The sequence below is a fragment of the Trachypithecus francoisi genome, unplaced genomic scaffold (genome assembly GCF_009764315.1).
Source record: "Trachypithecus francoisi isolate TF-2019V2 unplaced genomic scaffold, Tfra_2.0 Lachesis_group5, whole genome shotgun sequence".
NCBI classification, from domain to species: domain Eukaryota; kingdom Metazoa; phylum Chordata; class Mammalia; order Primates; family Cercopithecidae; genus Trachypithecus; species Trachypithecus francoisi.
In genome coordinates, this window is record NW_022681470.1 from 148,432,708 (window position 1) to 148,452,850 (window position 20,143).

General features: G+C 59.2%; 2 protein-coding genes across 6 annotated transcripts; one reads left to right on the forward strand and one right to left on the reverse strand.

Annotated features, from left to right (window-relative positions):
- Positions 1-804: 804 nt before the first annotated feature.
- Positions 805-8,657, reverse strand: REEP6 (receptor accessory protein 6). Its single transcript, XM_033197395.1, has 5 exons — positions 8,281-8,657; positions 3,631-3,724; positions 3,412-3,550; positions 2,449-2,617; positions 805-1,543 (listed from the first exon to the last, which is right to left on the reverse strand). The coding sequence occupies exons 1-5, from the start codon at positions 8,393-8,395 to the stop codon at positions 1,506-1,508; spliced, it is 555 nt and encodes a 184-aa protein (XP_033053286.1). The 5' UTR covers positions 8,396-8,657; the 3' UTR covers positions 805-1,505.
- Positions 8,658-8,820: 163 nt separating this feature from the next.
- On the forward strand, positions 8,821-18,732 carry PCSK4 (proprotein convertase subtilisin/kexin type 4). Of its 5 annotated transcripts, none has more exons than XM_033197765.1 (15): positions 8,821-9,519; positions 9,770-9,874; positions 11,061-11,153; positions 11,245-11,373; positions 11,448-11,551; positions 11,645-11,733; positions 12,036-12,208; positions 12,284-12,496; positions 16,034-16,134; positions 16,213-16,316; positions 16,387-16,504; positions 16,692-16,871; positions 17,135-17,259; positions 17,690-17,812; positions 17,958-18,732. In XM_033197765.1, the coding sequence occupies exons 1-15, from the start codon at positions 9,331-9,333 to the stop codon at positions 18,338-18,340; spliced, it is 2,229 nt and encodes a 742-aa protein (XP_033053656.1). In that variant the 5' UTR covers positions 8,821-9,330; the 3' UTR covers positions 18,341-18,732. The 5 variants fall into 5 exon arrangements, with proteins under 5 accessions (XP_033053656.1, XP_033053660.1, XP_033053658.1 ...); XM_033197769.1 differs by having other exon boundaries at positions 17,690-17,763; XM_033197767.1 differs by having other exon boundaries at positions 16,719-16,871.
- Positions 18,733-20,143: the final 1,411 nt, after the last annotated feature.

The window sequence follows — 20,143 nt, forward strand, 5'->3', positions numbered from 1 at the left end:
CCCAGCTCCTCGGGAGGCTGAGGCAGGAGAATGGCGTAAACCCGGGAGGCGGAGCTTGCAGTGAGCTGAGATCCGGCCACTGCACTCCAGCCTGGGCGACAGAGCGAGACTCCGTCTCCAAAAAAAAAAAAAAAAAAAGTGTCTCCAGACAAGACCCAGAGGCCTGGGCACAAAACTGCTCTGGGTTGAGAATAACTGAGTTATATAATATCAGGGTTTGTGGTTTATCCTGCTAACTTTTTTTTTTTTTTTTGAGCCAGTTTTGCTCTTGTTGCCCAGGATGGAGTGCAGTGGCACGATCTCAGCTGACTGCAACTCCTTCTGCCTCCTGGGTTCAAGCAATTCTCATGCCTTAGCCTCCAGGGTAGCTAGGATTATAGGCGCCCACCACCATGCCTGGCTAATTTTTGTATTTTTTAGTAGAGACAGGGTTTCACCATTTTGCCCAGGCTGGTCTTGAACTCCTTATCTCGGGTGATCCACCCGCCCCAGCCTCCCAAAGTGCTGGGATTATAGGCATGAGCCACTGCGCCCACCTGGGGGAGTTTTAAGAGAAGCAGGCTAATGCAAATGGGCCAGACAACTAGTTCGGGACGGAGGGGAGAAAGCACTGTGGTTAAGGACAAGCATTTCCGGGGCTTGCACCCATCCTGGCCATGCAGGTGGACCTTGAGTGGGTGAATTAGCCTCTGGGCCTCGGTCTCCTCATCTATATTACGGGGCTGGTTGGCACAGCTGGGATTCGTGCCTGATTAAATGGAACAGTGCCCTCGCAGCCCCTCCCCGAGACACGTGGAGCGCAGGTCTGGTCCGGGTTAGCTTTATTGGAGCCTCCTAGCAGGCCAGGTGTTTCAGGCACCAGTAGTGCTGCAGGCACGGGGGCCTGTGGTGTGGCCAGCTGCAGGTGATCTCAGTGGTGGACTCCGAAGTGTACTCCAGAGAGGTCCCGGAGTGGCAGGGGACCAGCTCGGGCACTGAGGTGCTGCTGGCAGGCTGTTTCGAGGATTGCTTCTGGCGCTGTCCACTGGTCTTGGGGGCTGTGTCCTCTGGCTCACCAGGGGGCTTGCTGGGAGGCTGTGTGGGGACGTTGCTGCTGCTGGGAGACTGGACCACAGGTGAGACCGGGCTGGAGGTGATGTTGGGTGGCTGCAGGGGCCTCGAGGATGGGAGGGCTGACTGGGAGGGGCCGGAGGAAGTACCAGGCAGCTGGGTGCGTTGCCGAGACCCCTGGGAGCTGCCCCGTGCCCGACGCTGGCCCTGGGCCTTGCCATGGCCAGAGCCGGAGGGCAGCTGGCCCTGGGATTCAGAGCTGGGGGTGGCCGAGGACTGGGACTGGGACTTGCCCGAGGTGGCATTTAAGGAGACCCCCAGGGCGTTGCCTGGACCCGAGGGACTGGCGGGGGCTGCCGTCGGGAGATGCGCTGAAGACTCTGTGGAGGCCTGGGAGCCCGGCGCGGCCCCCTCCTCACCAGCCCGGAGGTCCTTTCGAGACCCGGGGGGCTGCTTCACTTGTCCTTCGGCTGCAGGGTCTGGCTTGGCTTGACTGCAGAGAGAGGGGCAGGTGGGGGAGGGTGGTGAGGCAGGCCTGGGCTCTGCCGAGCTGCTCACAGGTGGAACTGAGGCTACCGGACGTGAGCATGGAAAGTCGAGGGGCCAGGCAGCCACCCTCAGCAGAGATAGTGTCAACCACACGCACGCTTTCATGGTCACCTATACACAGAGGGGTGCACACAGCACGCACATGTGCAGTCACACACACACACGCTCACACATACATGCACACATCACATGGACACATGCACGCACTCACACACGTGCACACACATGCACACCTGATCACACATGCATGCACTCATGCACGTGCGCACACACGCACACGGTTGCACACATGCATGCACGCACACGCATGCACTCACGCACACATGCACACGTCACATGCACGCACTCATGCACGTGCGCACACACGTGGTTGCACACGCATGCACGCACACGCACATGCATGCACACGTGGTCACATGCACACATGAGAAACCATGCTCACTCCCTTGCTCACTCATACACACATGGAAACACCAAACATGCTTGAGCCTTGCACACACATGTACCCTCATGCACATGACAAAACATGCACGCACAATAACACATGTGCAACAGCAAACATGCGCTCAAACGCATGCACACACAGCTCCTACCTCCCCACGGGTTACGTACGGTCAGCTTCCAGGGGAGTGGAGGGCCCGGCCACAGCCGCTGGGGTGACGCCTGCCCGGCTACGGGCCAGGGCCTGCAAGACTGGTTCCCGGAAGCGTGAGAGAGAGAGGCAGACAGTGAGAGGGGGCGGCCAAGATGCCAGACAGTGGGCGGTCAAAGTCAGAAAGGGAGGCAAGGTGGAGACAGGTCTAGACCCAGGAGACGGTCAGAGGCAGGCGGGCTCCTGCAAGCACCCACCGTTCCTGGTTATTCCGGCTGCCGCGTCCAGGGCTCGCCCGCTGAGGTTGTTCACGATTCTGTCCACGGCCCCGTGGTGCCTTAGGAACAGCGGGCGCACGACGCGCTGATACAGCATGAGAGCCCCGTTCCAGGGCCTGGGAGCCATGCAGAACAACAGGAAGGCGCACTGCAGGGCAGGGCAGGAGTTACACACAGCCCCACCCAGCTCTGTGCCCCTGGAGGGGAGAGAGGCTGCACTACTCCACCAGATGCCCACCCTGGACAGGAACTGGGTCTCCACCATCAGACACCCTTTGGGGGGGGCCTTCACCATCAGACATCCTATTGGGATGGGCCTGGGTTTTCGCCATCAGACACCCTTCAGGGTGAGCCCTCCACCATCAGACATCCTGTAAGGTGGACCCTCCACCATCAGACATCCTGTAGGGTGGACCCTCCACCATCAGACATCCTTTAGGGTGAGTCCTCCACCATCAGACATCCTATTGGAGCAGGCTTGGGTCTCCACCATCAGACACCCTTCAGGGTGGGCCCTCCACCATCAGACATCCTATAGGGTGAGCCCTCCAACATCAGACATCCTGTAGGGTAAGCCCTCCACCATCAGACATCCTTTAGGGTGGGCCCTCCACCATCAGATACCCTTCAGGGTGGGCCCTCCACCTATCAGACATCCTGTAGGGTGAGCCCTCTACCATCAGACATCCTTTAGGGTGAGTCCTCCACCATCAGACATCCTATTGGAGCAGGCTTGGGTCTCCACCATCAGACACCCTTCAGGGTGGGCCCTCCACCATCAGCCCCTGGACAGGGCCCATTTCCCCAGGGAAGGGACTGAGTCTTCCCCTCACATCCCCCATCTCCTGGTATTCTTTCCTCCAGACCTCCTGGCCCCAACACCTCCCAGGAATCCCCAAGCCCCATGCGCTCCACGGCTGTACCCGCCCTGGCAGGGCCCACCTTGCCCACGTAGTAGAAAGGGAACCAGGACAGGAGTAGATCGCTGAAGAACTCGGCCAGCCCGAACAGGGCGTACACCACCCAGTAGGTGAGCCACACAGTGTCGTCGTCCTTGCTTGGGCTCTCGATAGCTTTGATTCTGCAGGGAGGTGCAGCAGGGTCAGGGGCTGCCCGGGAGCCCCCAGACCCCCCAACGTGGGCAGCCAGCCGTGCACTCACGAGGCATATGCGGGGTACACAAATCCGATGAGATTGCAGAGCAGAGACGCTCCGTAGCCGAACAGCAGATACAGGCTTAGCAGAGTGACGGCTCCTGCGGGAGAGAGGTGGTGGTGTGCCAGAGATGGTGGTGTGCCAGGGCCAGGGACCTGCTGAATCCCCATGATGGTACCCAGGCCTCCTTTCAGTTGACAGAGACTGCAAGCCTTAGTCACCTCCTCAGAAGCCTTAGTGATGCCTCTAGGATGTGTCCACTGCCCCCGAAGTGTCTGTGCATCCCCCCATCGTGCCCCTAGGCCCCGAGCCTTGTGCCTGTCACTGGTCAATGTGTCCATGTCCCCCACTGGGGTTGAGAGCTCCCCAAGGGCAGGCAGGAGCTTGATACTGGGCAGTGGGAGTGGGTGCAGAATAGCTGTCCAATAAAGTGTTTGCTGAGTGAATAAGTGTAATCTGGCCAGATGGTGGCTCACACCTGTAATCTCAGCACTGTGGGAGGCCGAGGTGGGCGGATCAGGCAGGCAGACCACCTGAGGTCAGGGGTTCGAGACCAGCCTGGCCAACATGGTGAAACCCCCATCTCTACTAAAAACACAAAAATTAGCCAGACTTGGTGGCAGGCGCCTGTAATCCCAGCTACTTGAGAGGCTGAGGCGGGAGAATCGCTTGAACCCAGGAAGCGGTGGTTGCAGTGAGCAGAGCTTGCGCCAGTGCACTCTAGCCTGGGTGAGATTCCTTTTCAAAAAAAAAGAATGAGCATAATCTGCAATGATCGCCATCTCTTTCCAGGCCCTGTGGGAGGCGCTGGGAAAAGAGGCTGGTGTTTCAATATAAGGGATGGCAGAAACCTGCAAGGGAGGCCAGCCTGTCATGAAGACTTGATTCCAGAGCTGAGAAAGGCAACTGTTACATCTGTTATCTTAGTTCAGGGTTTCTCTGCCTTGGCACTGCTGATGTTCGGGGCTGGGTCTTTCTTGGTTGTTTTAGGCGGGGAGGGGAGGTGGCTGTCCTGGACACTGCAGGGTGCTGAGCAGCGTCCCTGGCCTCTGCCCTCTCCATGCCATCAGCTCCCCAGTCATGACGACCACAGATATCCCTAGACATCACCCAGTGTCCCTGGGGCAGGGTGGGGGGCAGTACTACCCGCCCTGTCTTGGAGGCAGCAAACCCCAGCATTTCGGTCCCCCAGGTGGAGGAGAGCCCTTTGCTTGGCTGTGCACTCACCAGCCGGCACTGAGCAAGGCTGTGGCTGCATGGAGCCTCAGTTTCCCCCTTGGTAAGTGGGAGTAGTAATGGCCCCTGCCTCCTATGGTTTCAAGTTAACAGAGAGGGCTGGGCACAGTAGTTCATGCCTATAATCCCAGCACTTTGGGAGGGAGGATGAAGTAGGCGGATCGCCTGAGGTCAGGAGTTCGAGATCAGCTTGACCAACATGGAGAAACCCCATCCCTACTAAAAATACAAAATTAGCCGGGAGTGGTGGCGCATGCCTGTAATCCCAGCTACTCAGGAGGTTGAGGCAGGAGAATTGCTTGAACCCAGGAGGCAGAGGTTGCGGTGAGCCGAGAACATGCCATTGCACTCCAGCCTGGGCAACAAGAGCGAAACTTGGTCTCAAAAAAAAAAGTAATAATAACAAGTTAACAGAATGCCTTTCTGCACATTTATCTTTATTCATTTATTTATTTTTGAGACGGAGTCTTGCTCTGTCGTCCAGGCTGGAGTGTAGCGGCGCAATCGCAGATCACTACAAGCTCCGCCTCCCGGACTCAAGCGATTCTCCTGCTTCAACCTCTTGAGTAGCTGAGCGTGCCACCACGCCCAGCTGATTTTTTTTTTTTTTTTTTTTTTTTTTTGTTGAGACGGAGTTTCGCTCTGTCGCCCAGGCTGGAGTGCAGTGGCCGGATCTCAGCTCACTGCAAGCTCCGCCTCCCAGGTTTACGCCATTCTCCTGCCTCAGCCTCCCGAGTAGCTGGGACTACAGGCGCCCGCCACCTCGCCCGGCTAGTTTTCTGTATTTTTTAGTAGAGACGGGGTTTCACCGTGTTAGCCAGGGTGGTCTCGATCTCCTGACCTCGTGATCCGCCCGTCTCGGCCTCCCAAAGTGCTGGGATTACAGGCTTGAGCCACCGCGCCCGGCCTGATTTTTGTATTTTTAGTAGAGACGGGGTTTCACCATGTTGGCCACGCTGGTCTCAAACTCCTGACCTCAGGTGATCCACCCGCCTTGGTCTCCCAAAGTGCTGGGATTCCAGGCGTGAGCCACCGTGACCGGCTCTTCTGCACATTTATTAAGTGCCTTCAGGTAACTATAACACGGTCCCAGCAAGGAGGGTGTTCAGAGGAAAAGGTGTGTGTGTGTCCAGCTCAGCCCCAATCCTGAACCTGGCTCTGAAAAGAATGACTACGACAGCTGCATTTATTAAGCGCCTATTGTGTGCCAGGTTTTGTGCTTTCCCTGAATTATCTTATTCAACAGCCAGAACTGGGGCTGGGTGGGTGGGTGTTGCCCAAGGTCACACAGGGAACCCCCATGCTTCAGAGAGCTTGGACAGCCTTCTTCCTCCTCCCCTGGAGCTGCTATCTGCAGAGTGAGATAGAGGCCACTTCCAGACCAAAGGGCAGAGGCCCAAGTCCCTCCCAGCCCCTCCTACCTGCTTTAGTCTTTATCCACAAGCACCCGAGGTCAGGGGTAGGAGGAGTCCCCCAGCTGGGAGGCTGTGTGGCCTCCCAGTCACTGTCTCCTCTGAGTTTCTTCTTATGTTACCCAGGGGTGTGGGATTTGTGGATTTAAATGAGGTGGGAGAGGGGGGATGAGGGAATGCTACCTTCCCCCAGGCCTGGCTTGTGGGGAGGAGTGACTCCCAGGGCGTCCCTCCCCTAAATCCCTGTTCCTGCAGCTTCAGCAACGGGAGGATGACCTTGGACATCAGAACTGTGGAGGGGGCCCAGCCCCCACGATTAGCAGCAGATAGGACTGGGAGTGGGCGGGGTGGAGGGTTGTATGCCTCAGACACAACAGGCGCAGAGGCAGCCCCTGCCTCCCTGTGCCTCAGTTTCCTCTCTGGTGACACAGTGCCCCAGCCATCCCCTCCCTGCTGCCTGCCTCCTGGGCGCTCTGTGACCTAAATTCCTGCCCACTGGCCCCAGAGATATGGAAAGGGAGGGCAGAGGCCAGGGACCTGCTCCCGGGGACAGACACAGCCGGGCCATGCCCATGCCACCTGCTGTTCTGAACATGAGACCAGGCACCTGGGGACCTCCAGGGTCTGGACACAGACTTCAGACTGTTCTGGGGCTGCCTGGCATGGGAACCCCCAGATGGTGGGAAAATGGCGGGGGGACTGGACTCCGGGGATCCACCTGCAGAAGGTGCTCAAAAAAGTGGCACTGTCCTGTACCCAGAACACCCCAGGCCCAGAGCAAGCCCTTTCAAGTTATTCTGCAGAGCTTCCTGGAAGAGAAGGCAGAGCCAGTGGGGCTGGGAGCAGTGGCTCCCACCTAGAATCCCAGAGCTTTGGGAGGCTGAGGCAGGAGGATCGCTTGAGCTCAGGAGTTTGAGACCAGTCTGGGTAACATAGTGAGACCTGTCTCTTAAAAAAGTTAATTTTAAAAAGTTTTAGGCCAGGCAAGGTGGCTTACACCTGTAATTCCAGCACTTTGGGAGGCTGAGGTGGGCGGATCACCTGAGGCCAGGAGTTCGAGACCAGCCTGGCCAACATGGTGAAACCCCATCTCTACTAAAAATACAAAAATTAGCCGGGCATGGTGGCGTGCATCTGTAATCCCCGCTGCGCAGGAGGCCGAGGCAGGAGAATCGCTTGAACCCAGGAGGCGGAGGTTGCAGTGAGCTGAGATTGCGCCACTGCACTCCAGCCTGGGCGGCAGGGCAAGACTTGGTCTCAAAAAAAAAAAAATTTTTAAGGTGGGGAGAGAGGCATTTAAGGAGCGCTTACTACATGCTCTTGCTGTAGTTTTGGAAAAGGGAAGGGGTGCGGCGTCACCAAGGGTGAAAGGCCCAGAAGAACTGTAATGGAGTCACAATCGGGGTGCCTAGATCTCCCGCTCTGTGGGCCCCAGTCCAACCTCCCCACATCACAGCTGTCAGACAACCCAATTCCGTCTTAACAAATATTTACGCGCCGTGGCACTAAGCCATTGAGCGGGGGAAGGTGAGCTATGGCAGGAAAGGAGGAGGAAAGGAGAGTCCTGAGCAGCCCCCCCCCGGGACGGTCCGTTCCCCTCCCCGCCTGGAGCCTCCCCTCGGAAAAACGGGAAGATCTCCACTGTTGCAGCCAGGCCAGGGTCCACGGGGGGAGGGGGACGGCGAAACGCGCAGGACACTGGCATCCTGTCCCCTCCGGGGCCACTGGGCAACTGGAAGAACCGGACTTCGGCATGGCAGGCACCCAGCGCCCAGAAAGAGGCGGCGGGGGGCGGCCAGGGATGGAAGCTAGCGAGGGGTGGCTCGGGAGCAGGGTCGCAGGGCGCGGGCAAGGGAGGGGTTGCGGGCGGACCTGGAGGTCCCGGTCACCCCGCGCGCTCCACGAGCAGGACCGGACCCCGTAGCCGGGGAGGGAGTCAGACCTGCGATCCCCGGGCTCATGGCCTCAGTGTGCCCGTCGGCGAAACGGGCTAGCGCCGACGGCTCACCTGCAGCCAGATACCGCTTCTCCAGCCCGGTCTTGGCCTCCAGCGCCCCCAGCACGTCGGTGACCAGGTTCCTTTGCTCCAGGAAGCGCTCCACGCGCTGGCTCAGGCCGTCCATGGCCCTGACGCGCCCGGGGTTGGCCGCTCGAGCTCGCCCGCGGACCCGCGCACCCACTCCGCTGCACGCGCGCCGCTTTCCCGCAGCCTGAGCCGCGCTGCTCCGGCCCGGCGCCGGTGTCCGCCCCCGGCCCCCCGCCCGGACCAATGGGAGGGCACGGCGGACAAAGGAGGTGGGGCCTGCCCCGTCTCCCCCGCCACATAGCCCCCTCAGCCGCTGCCCCCGCTGCCCAGACCCCGCCGGGAGAGGGCGGGGCGCGCCGGCCCAGGGCACCGATTGGCCGGGCCGGAGCGAGACGTAGCTGATTGGAAGGGCGGTGTCAGGGGACGGGATTATTGGCTGAGGGGTGGAGCCAGGGCGAGGAGAGGCGCGAGTGGGGGCGGAGCCGGTGGGTGGGGCTAAAGAAAAATCCGAGCCGATTGGAGAAACGGGACGCGATTCATTGGCGAGACCAGTGGAGGGCGGGGCTGATCACAAAGGAGGCAGGGCGGAATGGTAGGGGCGGGAACGGGGCGGGGCTTACCGGGGGAGGCGGGATTACTCGAAAGAATGATTCTGATTAGCCCGGATAGGAGGCCGGGCTGATTCTCGAAGGAGGGGTGTGTTGGAAAGTGGGCGAGGCCAAAAAAAGGGTAGGACGCGTTACTGCAACAGTGAACCCGCTTCTCTGGGTTAGAGTCTTGTCGTTGTACAAATGGGAAAACTGAGGCTCCCGAGGGTGTGGGTCTGCGGAAGACGGGCAGGCGTGCGTCCCTGCCCCGCTTCTGTCAGATCTTCGCGCACGTCTTGGCTGAGTAGCCGCAAGGCCCCCTGGGAGTCGAAGCCTTCCGCGTTGCTATGGCGCCGGGGGCTGAGAGGACGCCTGGATCCACTCGGCGGTTTGGCGGGAGGGAGGGGCTTTGCGCAGGCCCCGCCCCCTGCCCCGCCCCGCCTCTATGCGGCCCACCCCGATTGCGCTGTGGCTGCTCCGGGTCTTGGCCTTGGCCCTCGTCCGCCCCCGGGCTGTGGGGTGGGCCTTGGTCCGAGCCCCCATCTATGTCAGCAGCTGGGCCGTCCGGGTGTCCCAGGGTAACCGGGAGGTCGAGCGCCTGGCACGGAAATTCGGCTTCGTCAACCTGGGGCCGGTGGGTGGGACCGGAATGGACGGGAAGTGGGGGCTTGGAAGGGACTAGACCCCGACAAGTGGGAGGGAGCCCACAAGGTCTCCTAAATATCAAGAGCCTCAGCCCACCCCTGCCTCAGCCAAGTTCAGCTTCTGGGACTCCCAGAGAGCAACTGGTGGGAAAGGACAAGAAAGGGGACTGTTACCGGCCCTCGGGGGCTCCAGCAGGGGAGCCGGGTCCTATCCGTGCGGCCGGTTCCCCACATCCCCAGATCTTCCCTGATGGGCAGTACTTTCACCTGCGGCACCGGGGCGTGGTCCAGCAGTCCCTGACCCCGCACTGGGGCCACCGCCTGCACCTGAAGAAAGACCCCAAGGTGAGCCTGGCCTGGAGGCCACCCTCTCAGGGTCTCAGCCGCCTCCTGGGGCCACTAGCCATCTTCTGTGGTTCTCGTGGTTGTTATGAACAGCTGTGTGCTTTCTGTGGCTCAGACCCACCTGGACCCCAAGTCTATACAGCAGGAGGGGAGGGAGGGAGACCCAGATACGGAAATCATGGCGCCTGCCAGGGCCTGGTACACAGTGGGCACCTCTTGCCCTCCCTCTCCCTTCTCTGGGTCCCAGGGGCTCTGGTAAGGAGGGACAGATGGCGTGCCTTTCCCACCGTCTAGGTCATAGGATGGAGGGAAGGGGATTTTACGACACAGGAATAGGTTCCAAAGAGTAGGAGGCTTAAAGTCACCCAGTGGCCCTCAGGACACAGTGTCCGGGTGCTCAGAAAGGGGCCTGGGTCTGATTGGGCTGGGCCCTGTCTAGAAAATGCCTGGGATGTCAAGCTGAGGGGTTGAGATAGAGCCTGGGAAGCCCTCGGAGGCCAGGAAGTGCCTTGAACAGGACTGGACAGCTGCCTGCTTATAGAACTGGGAGGGAAAGCAGTGGCCGGTTCCTGATGTGGTTTGCAAGAGAAGCCAGGCCTGGTGTGGTGATTCATGCCTGTAATCCTGGTACTTCAGGAGGCCGAGGCAGGCAGATCATTTGAGCTCAGGAGTTCAAGACCAGCCTGGCCAACATGGCGAAACCCCGTCGCTACTAAAAATACAAAAATTAACCGGGCATGGTGGTGTGTGCCTGTAGTCCCAGCTACTTGGGAGGTTGAGGTAGGAGAATCGCTTGAACCCGGGAGGCAGAGGTTGCAGTGAGCCAAGATTGCACCACTGCACTCCAGCCTGGGCAACAGAGCAAGACTCTGTCTCAAAAAAAAACAAAAAAAAGTTATGCAGGAGAGAGAAGGATCTAGAACAGGGATTGGGGGAAGGAGTAGAGTGGGGACCTGGGGACCTGCAGTCACCCGGGGCAGCGACATCATGTCTGTGGACCCAAGGACAGGTGGTCCAAAAGCCTCGGTCCCCTCTGACTGCAGACAGAGCACCGGGCACATGGGGACGCTGGAGAGCAGCCCCCACAAACACAGGGCCCCAGGGCATGGGGCTGCCTCACTCCCTGAACCACAAGGGGCCCCAGGAGTGAGCAGCGGACAGGCCTGACGCACCCTCCGCTCTGCAGGTGCAGTGGTTCCAGCAGCAGACACTGCGGCGGCGGGTAAAACGCTCTGTGGTGGTGCCCACAGACCCCTGGTTCTCCAAGCAGTGGTACATGGTGAGCGGGCAGCCAGGGTGGGTGGGGACAGGGCCGCTGGCGCCCTCGACCCCAGGCCCTCCCAGGGTCACAACCCCGCCTCCCCTTGCAGAACAGCGAGGCCCAACCAGACCTGAGTGTCCTGCAGGCCTGGGGCCAGGGGCTGTCAGGCCAAGGCATTGTGGTCTCTGTGCTGGACGATGGCATCGAGAAGGACCACCCGGACCTCTGGGCCAACTATGTGAGACCGTGGGTGGCTGGGGGCGAGGGCTGTCCCAGGTGCCGAGACCGGCTCCAGCCAAGGACGCCTCCCAGTCCCCTCATATCCCCACCTGTCCCCAGGACCCCCTGGCCAGCTACGACTTTAATGACTACGACCCAGACCCCCAGCCCCGCTACACCCCCAGCAACGAGAACCGGTGAGCAGGGCTCCTACAGCACACGGGGGAAGCCCTAGTACCTGGTAGGGGGATGGAGGCCGTGATGGGAGCCCTTCTTGGCCCTGGCACCAGGCACGGGACCCGCTGTGCTGGGGAGGTGGCTGCGATGGCCAACAATGGCTTGTGTGGTGTGGGGGTCGCTTTCAACGCCCGAATCGGAGGTACCCAGGGTCCCCCAGCGGCACCATTCGGGGACAGACGGGAAGGGGGTGATGCTGGTGGGAAGCTGGGCCCGCAGACCAGGGGAGGAGGACTCGGGAGCCCCCCCTGTCGCTGCTGGGTGGTGCTAGGGCCCCAGACTCCAGGGCTCGGGGGGTGCTGAGCCAATACAAATGGTCCCACTCCAGGGAGCGGAGAGAGGGCTCGAGTGGGGCTGGGGAGTGGTGTGGAGTGGCACGGGGTGGGCTGGGGTGTGGGGAAGGGCAGGGCTGGTGGCAGCGGCCCTCCCGCCCTGGCTCTGCAGGCGTGCGGATGCTGGACGGTATCATCACCGACGTCATCGAGGCCCAGTCGCTGAGCCTGCAGCCACAGCACATCCACATTTACAGCGCCAGCTGGGGCCCTGAGGATGATGGCCACACGGTGGATGGCCCCGGCATCCTCACCCGCGAGGCCTTCCGGCGCGGCGTGACCAAGGTGAGTGGGAGCCCAAGGAGGGCCAGGGTGGCAGGCCAGGCCGACGCCCCCTCCCCACCCCTCCTGGTTTCCCAGGGCCGCGGAGGGCTGGGCACGCTCTTCATCTGGGCCTCGGGCAACGGCGGCCTGCACTACGACGACTGCAACTGCGACGGCTACACCAACAGCATCCACACGCTGTCTGTGGGCAGCACCACCCAGCAGGGCCGCGTGCCCTGGTACAGCGAAGCGTGCGCCTCCACCCTCACCACCACCTACAGCAGCGGCGTGGCCACCGACCCCCAGATCGTGAGTGCAGCCGCCCCAACAGGGTCCCTCCCCAGGCCCAGCCCGGCCTCCTCACCTCCCTCCTGTCCCCACCACTGTGACTTAGCACCCTCCCAAAGCTGCTTTGAAAACGCAAATCCAGGCCGGGCACGGTGGCTCACGCCTGTAATCCCAGCACTTTGGGAGGCCGAGGCAGGCGGATCACGAGGTCAGGAGATGGAGACCATCCTGGCTAACACGGTGAAATCCTGTCTCTACTAAAAATACAAAAAATTAGCCAGGCATGGTGGTGGGCGCCTGTAGTCCCAGCTACTTGGGAGGCTGAGGTAGGAGAATCGCTTGAACCCGGGAGGCAGAGGTTGTAGCGAGCCAAGATTGCGCCACTGCACTCCAGCCTGGGCAACAGAGCGAGTTTCCGTCTCATAAATAAGTAAATAAATAAATAACCCAAATCCAGGCCGAGCACAGTGGCTCCCGCCTGCAATCCCATCACTTTGGCAGGCCAAAGTGGGTGGATCACCTGAGGTCAAGAGTTCAGGACCAGCCTAGCCAACATGGCAAAACCCCATCTCTACTAAAAATACAAAAAAAAAAAAAAATTAGCCACGCATGGTGGCAGGTGCCTGTAGTCCCAGCTACTCAGGAGGCTGAGGCAGGAGAACTGCTTGAACCCAGGAGACAGAGGTTGCAGGGAGCCGACATTACACCACTGTACTCTATTTTAGGCCACAGAGCGAGACCTTGTCTCAATAAAAAAACAAAAACAAATCCAGACGGGTGCAACAGCTCACTTTGGGAGGCCAAAGTGGGAGAATCACTTCAGCCCAGGATTTCTTTCTGTTTATTTTCAAGACGGAGTCTCACTCTGTTGCCCAGGCTGGAGTGCAGGGGTGTGATCTTGGCTCACTGCAACCTCCACCTCCCGTGTTTAAGCGATTCTCATGCCTCAGCCTCTTGAGTAGCTGGGAGTACAGACATGTGCCACCATGCCCGGCTGGTTTCTTTTTGTATTATTAGTAGAGAAGGGGTTTCACCATGTTGGCCAGGCTGGTCTCAAACTCCTGACCTCAAGTGATCTGCCCACCTCAGCCTCCCAAAGTGCTGGGATTACAGATGTGAACCACCGTGATCAGCGAGCCCAGGGGTTTGAGACCAGCCTGGCACCATAGTGAGACCCCATCTCTACAAAAAAATTAAAAAGTTAGGCTGGGATTGATGGCACACATCTGTAGTCCTAGCTACTCGGGAGGCTGTGGTGGGAGGATTTTTCCAGCCCAGGAGGTCAAGGCTGCAGTGAGCTATGATCACACCACTGCACTCCACCTGGACAGCAGAACAAGACCTTGTTTTAAGAAAATAAATACATAGATGAAACCCAAATCCAACCCCACCAGTCCAATCACAGCCCTCCTGTGGCCCACCAGGGTTCTTGGATGAAACCAGCTCCTGGGCCCCAGCCACCTCTGTGCCCTGTCTCAGCCCCTTGCAAGAAGGTTCCCGCTTATTTCTCCAGGCCTCTCCTGTCTCAAATTCTCCTTGGGGAGGACCCTGTGCCCGATCACTGCACCTCTTCTGCCCTTGCTGACTCTTCCTTCAGACCCCCACCCGGGGCCACTGCCTCCAGGAAGTCCCCCAGGCCTTTTCCCATCTCATACACTCGCCTCCCAGTGTTTGAGAGTCCCTGAGGCAGTGATGAGCTCCCCTGCAGGGCTCCTCAGGGCAGAACCAGGAGGGCCTGGGTCATCTCTCGGGCGCCGGCGCCAGATACATAGCAAGTGCTTCCCTGAACACCTCCAAACTCAGGCGAGTTTCCTGCCAGGGCTGCCCTGTGGTCCTACTGCTGCCGCCCCATCGCTGACCTGCACATGTCTCAGGCAGGGCCGGCTTCCGGGCATATGACCCAACAGGTACCTTTTAAGCTCAATCTTTAGTATTTTCTTTCTTTCTTTCCTTCTTCTTTCTTTTCTTTTCTTTTTTTTTTTTTTTTTTTTGAGACGGAGTCTCGCTCTGTCACCCAGGCTGGAGTGCAGTGGCCGGATCTCATCAGCTCACTGCAAGCTCCACCTCCTGGGTTCACTGCCTCAGCCTCCTGAGTAGCTGGGACTACAGGTGCCCGCCACCTCGCCCGCCTAGTTTTTTGTATTTTTTAGTAGAGACGGGAGTTCACCGTGTTAGCCAGGATGGTCTCGATCTCCTGACTTCGTGATCCGCCCGTCTTGGCCTCCCAAAGTGCTGGGATTACAGGCTTGAGCCACCGTGCCTGGCCCTGGCTAACTTTTTGTATTTTTGTAGAGACAGGGTTTCACCATGTTAGCCAGGATGGTCTTGATCTCCTGACCTCGTGATCCGCCCGCCTCGGCCTCCCAAAGTGCTGGGATTACAGGTGTGAGCCACCGCGCCTGGCTCTTTCTTTTTTCTTTTGAGATGGAGTCTTGCTCTGTCGCCCAGACTGGGCGCAACAGAGTGAAGTGGCATGATCTCGGCTCACTGCAATCTCCGCCTGCCAGGCTCAAGCGATTCTTGTGCCTCAGCCTCCTGCGCAGCTGAGACCACAAGCATGCCACTATGTCCTGCTAATTTCTTTTGTATATCTTGTAGAGACGGCGTTTCACCATGTTGGCCAGACTGGTCTCCAACTCCTGAGTTCAAGCGATCCACCAGCCTCGGCCTCCCAAAGTGCCAGGATTAGCAGGCCACGCCACCATGTCTAGTTAATTTTTTTTATTTTCAGTAGAGATGGGGTCTCACCATGTTGGCCAGGCTCTTAGTACTTTCTGAGCATAGTCCTTGTTACTTCTTTCTGAACTCAGTCCTTGGAGTCCTCGGTACCTTTTTTTTTTTTTTTTTTTTTAACTTTTTTTGAGACAGAGTCTCACTCTGTCACCCAGGTTGGAGTGCAGTGGTGCAATCTCAGCTCACTGTAACCTCCACCCCCCAGGCTCAAGCCATCCCCCTACCTCAGCCTCCTGAGTTGCTGGGATTACAGGTGCCCACCACCACACCCAACTAATTCTTGTAATTTTCCTATGGAGACGGGGTTTCACCATGTTGCCACAAGCTGGTCTCAAACTCCTGAGCTCAAACAATCTGCCCGCCTCAGCCTCCCAAAGTGTTGGGACTACAGGTGTGAGCCACTGTGTGGCCAGTCCTTAGTACTTTTTGACCTCAGTTCTTGGTACTATTTTTTATTTTTTTGAGATGGAGTCTTGCCGTGTTGCCCAGGCTGGAGTGCAATGGTGTGATCTTGACTCATTGCAACCTCCGCCTCCTAAGTTCAAGCGATTCACGTGCCTCAGCCTCCCGAGTAGCTGGGATTACAGGCGCCTGCCACTATGCCCGGGTAATTTTTTTTGTATTTTTAGTAGAGACAAGGTTTCACCATGTTGAGCAGGCTGGTCTAGAACTCCTGACCTCCGGTGATCCACCCACCTCGGCCTCCCAAAGTGCTGGGATGACAGGCCTGAGCCACCGCGCCCTCCCAGTCCTTGGTACTTTTTGAAGAAGGGCTGTATTCTCACTGTGCACGGTTCCCCGAGTCCCGCCCCCCTCTGCCCTCAGGTCACCACGGACCTGCATCACCAGTGCACGGACCAGCACACGGGCACCTCGGCCTCAGCCCCACTGGCGGCCGGCATGATCGCGCTAGCGCTGGAGGCCAAGTAGGTGATTGCGGGGCCCCGCCCCCCGCCCTCGCCCCCAGGGGCAGCCCCCGGCTCACCCGCCCCCGCGCCCCGCAGCCCGTTCCTGACGTGGAGAGACATGCAGCACCTGGTGGTCCGCGCGTCCAAGCCGGCGCACCTGCAGGCCGAGGACTGGAGGACCAATGGCGTAGGGCGCCAAGGTGCGGCGGGGCCGGGCGGGGGCGGAGACCCCGGGCCCACAGGGCGAGTGACAGCCGCTCTTCCGCGCAGTGAGCCATCACTACGGCTACGGGCTGCTGGACGCCGGGCTGCTGGTAGACACCGCCCGCACCTGGCTGCCCACCCAGCCGCAGAGGAAATGTGCCGTCCGGGTCCAGAACCGCCCCACGTGAGACCCCTGCGTGCCCCTCCGCTATCACCGCTGGGGGTGTGGGGGACAGGCCTGAGGCCTCAGTTTACCCATCTGTAAAACGAGGGCTGGACCCCGTGACCTCTGAGCCCCGACCTCGCCTGCTGGCCGCCCCCCCCACCCCCCAGCAGGCCGCAGGAGGGTCCTCACCCCTCGACCCCCCCAGCCCCATCCTGCCGCTGATCTACATCAGGAAAAACGTATCGGCCTGCGCCGGCCGCCACAACTCCATCCGCTCGCTGGAGCACGTGCAGGCGCAGCTGACGCTGTCCTACAGCCGGCGCGGAGACCTGGAGATCTCTCTCACCAGCCCCATGGGCACGCGCTCCACACTCGTGGCCATACGGTGAGTGGCCCGCAGAGGGGAGGGGCGGCCTCACGCCCTGTGGGTAAACGCTGCCATCTACCCGGAGTGTCCTCACGGCGAGGGGCCAGGCCCACAGGAGTCACACGGCAGCCTAGTGGATGGGACCCCCGAGTCACGCCCCCACCCACACCCAGAGGACGCCCGGCCACCAGCACGTGCGATCAGACACTTCGTGGGGATCTGCGGGTTTCACAAAGCCATCCCTCTTGACACCCCCACCCCCACCCGCCCTTCTGTCGCAGACCCTTGGACGTCAGCACTGAAGGCTACAACAACTGGGTCTTCATGTCCACGCACTTCTGGGATGAGAACCCACAAGGCGTGTGGACCCTGGGCCTGGAGAACAAGGGCTACTATTTCAACACGGGTGAGGGCGGGGCGGGACCGTGGTGGGCGGGGCGGGACCGTGGTGGGCGGGACTGTGGTGGGCGGGGCTTGGCTCTCCAACCTCCCCCCAGGGGCTCTGGAGTTAGCCTTGGTGACCCCACTGCACAAGGGGTTCCCAGTGGCCTTCTCCAAGAGAACATGCACACAGTAGGCGTGCAGTCACCCGGGAGATGGTGTGCAGTGACAGGCACACAGTAGGTGTGCAGTGACAGATGCACAGTAGGTGTGTTGTCACCCGGGAGATGTTGGTGTCCAGTGACAGGTGCACAGTAGGCGTGCAATTCCCTGAGACATGTGGACCACTCTGGGGCCCTGGGTGGGAGCTGCAGGAGAGGGAGCCCGGGGACTATCAGGACCAGGCCTCCAAGAGCCTCCTCCTCCTCCTGTGCCCACCCGCGACCCCTGCCCAGGGATGTTGTACCGCTACACGCTGCTGCTCTATGGGACAGCCGAGGACATGACAGCGCGGCCTACAGGCCCCCAGGTGACCAGCAGCGCGTGTGTGCAGCGGGACACTGAGGGGCTGTGCCAGGGTGAGTGCCGGCGCTGTAGGGCCCACTGCTGGGAGGTGGCGGTGGCCACCGTGGGCAGCGTGCATGTGGCGCCGGGTGAGCGAGTGGCGGGCAACAGGCCGTGAGTAGTGAGCTCACGAGTCTTTGCATCCGTGTCCCTGAGCAGTATGTGATGGCCCCGCCTACATCCTGGGACGGCTCTGCCTGGCCTACTGCCCCCCGCGGTTCTTCAACCACACAAGGCTGGTGACTGCCAGGCCTGGGCACACGGCGGCGCTCGCTCTGAGGGTCTGCTCCAGTTGCCACTCCTCCTGCTACACCTGCCGTGGCAGCTCCCTGAAGGACTGCACCTCCTGTCCCCCATCCTTCACACTGGACCAGCAGCAGGGCTCCTGCGTAGGATCCACCACCCCCAACAGCCACCCCCGGCTTAGAGCTGCTGCCTGCCCCCAGCACGGCTGCCCAGCCTCAGCCATGGTGCTGGGCCTCCTGGCCATGACCCTCGGAGGCCCTGTCCTCTGCAGCATGTCCATGGACCTCCCACCATAGACCTGGCTCTACCGTGCCAGGGCTATGCCCACCAAACCCCAGGTCCGGCTGCCAGCTAGAACCCGAGTTGTCAGCTCAGAAAGCGAGCTTGTCCCCGCCTGGGTCCCTGACAGGCACTGTTGCCCTGCTGCCTCCCCAGGCTGGCCCAGAGGAGCAAGCACCAGCCCCCAACGCCCGGCCTGCCAGGCGTGGGCCCCATGGAACCCCGCAGCCTAGGGGGAAGAGGGAGAGAGAAGTCTCCTATACATTTTGGGTTTGGGTGGGAGTGGGCTGGGGGGAGAGGCTGGAGCACCCCAGAAGCCAGGGGAAAGTGGGAGGAGAGAAGCTTGACACTGTCCGTCTGGGCACCGCATCCAGCCTCAGAGTTTGCGAATAAAGGTTGCTAGAAGATGTTCGGTCTGTCGCCTCCTCTGAAGCAGGGTGGGCCCGAGGCCCCAGGGCTTGGGTGGTTTCTGCTTGGGGTCCCCGGACATCAGCCTATGGAGAATGCAGCCGGCCATGGAGAAGGAGTTCGCCCAGGCCCAGGGACCCCAGGCAGTGGGAGCAGCAGGGAGCGGCCGGGGGTCGGCAGTAATGTCTAACCCAGGAAATGGCTCACCATGGCCAAGAATCCTCTCCTGTTGTGGTTCCTTTTTGTTGTTGTTGTTGTTTGTTTTGAGACAGGGTCTCCGTACGTTGACCAGGCTACAGTGGCGCGATTGTAGCTCACTGCAGCCTTGAACCCTGGCCTCAAGCAATCTTCCCTCCTTGGCCTCCCAAAGTTCTGGGATTATAGGCATTAACCACCGCACCTGGCCCTTTCCTTCCTCCCTCCCTCCCTTTGTTCCTTCTTTCCTTCCTTCCTTCGCTTTCCTTCCTTCCTTCTTTCCTTCCTCCCTTCCTTCCTTCCCTTTCTTTTCTTCCTTTCTTCTTTCTTTCCCTTTCTTTTTCTTTCCTTTCTTTTATTTTCTTTTTCTTTCTCTCCTTCCTTCCATTCTTCCTTCCTTCTCTTTCCTTTCCTTTTTCTTTCTTTTCTGCCTTTTCTTCCTTTCTTCTCCTTCCTTCCTTTCTTCCTTCCTCCCTTCCTTCCTTTCCTCTTTCTTTCCCTTTCTCTTTCTTTCCTCCTTTTTCTTTTTTCTCTTCTTTCTCTCTCTCCTTCCTTCCATTCTTTCTTCCTTCTCTTTCCTTCCTTTCCTTCCATTCTTTTCTCTCTCCCTTTTCTTCCTTCCTTTCTTCTCCTTCCTTCCTTCCTTCCCTTTTCTTTCCTTTTACTTTTCTTTTTTCTCTTTCCTTCCTTCCCTTTTCTTCTCCTTCCTTCCTTCTTGTCTCTCTCTCTCCCTCCCTCCCTTCCTTCCTTTTCTCTCAACAATTTCTTTGACATCAAACTAGTTAAGTAAGCCCTGTCTGTGGGAACCACTGCTATTCTGAGAATATTTTAATTTTAATTTATTTTATTTTTTATTTTCAGATGGAGTTTCGCTCTTGTTGCCCAGGCTGGGGTACAACGGCACTATCTTGGCTCACCGCAACCTCCGCCTCTCGGTTCAAGCGATTCTCCTGCCTCAGTCTCCTAAGTAGCTGGGACTACAGGCATGCACCACCATGCCAGGCTAATTTTGTATTTTTAGTAGAGACGGCGTTTCTCTATGTTGGTCAGGCTGGTCTCAAACTCCTGACCTTAGGTGATCCGCCCACCTTGGCTTCCCAAAGTACTGAGATTACAGGTGTGAGCCACCGGGCCCAGTCTTTTATTTTAATTTATCTTAAATTATATAGATGAAGTCTCACTTTGTTGCCCAGGCTGGTCTCAAATTCCTGAGCTCA

Excerpts from the sequence above, each read along its gene's own strand:
- REEP6 (XM_033197395.1), bottom strand. The coding sequence starts at position 8,395 with ATGGACGGCCTGAGCCAGCGCGTGGAGCGCTTCCTGGAGCAAAGGAAC. Across the intron at positions 3,725-8,280 it reads GAAGCGGTATCTGGCTGCAG|GAGCCGTCACTCTGCTAAGC; the intron begins GTGAGCCGTCGG and ends TCTCTCCCGCAG. Across the intron at positions 3,551-3,630 it reads GTGTACCCCGCATATGCCTC|AATCAAAGCTATCGAGAGCC; the intron begins GTGAGTGCACGG and ends ACCTCCCTGCAG.
- PCSK4 (XM_033197765.1), top strand. The coding sequence starts at position 9,331 with ATGCGGCCCACCCCGATTGCGCTGTGGCTGCTCCGGGTCTTGGCCTTG. Across the intron at positions 11,734-12,035 it reads TTTCAACGCCCGAATCGGAG|GCGTGCGGATGCTGGACGGT; the intron begins GTACCCAGGGTC and ends CTGGCTCTGCAG. Across the intron at positions 16,317-16,386 it reads CAATGGCGTAGGGCGCCAAG|TGAGCCATCACTACGGCTAC; the intron begins GTGCGGCGGGGC and ends TCTTCCGCGCAG.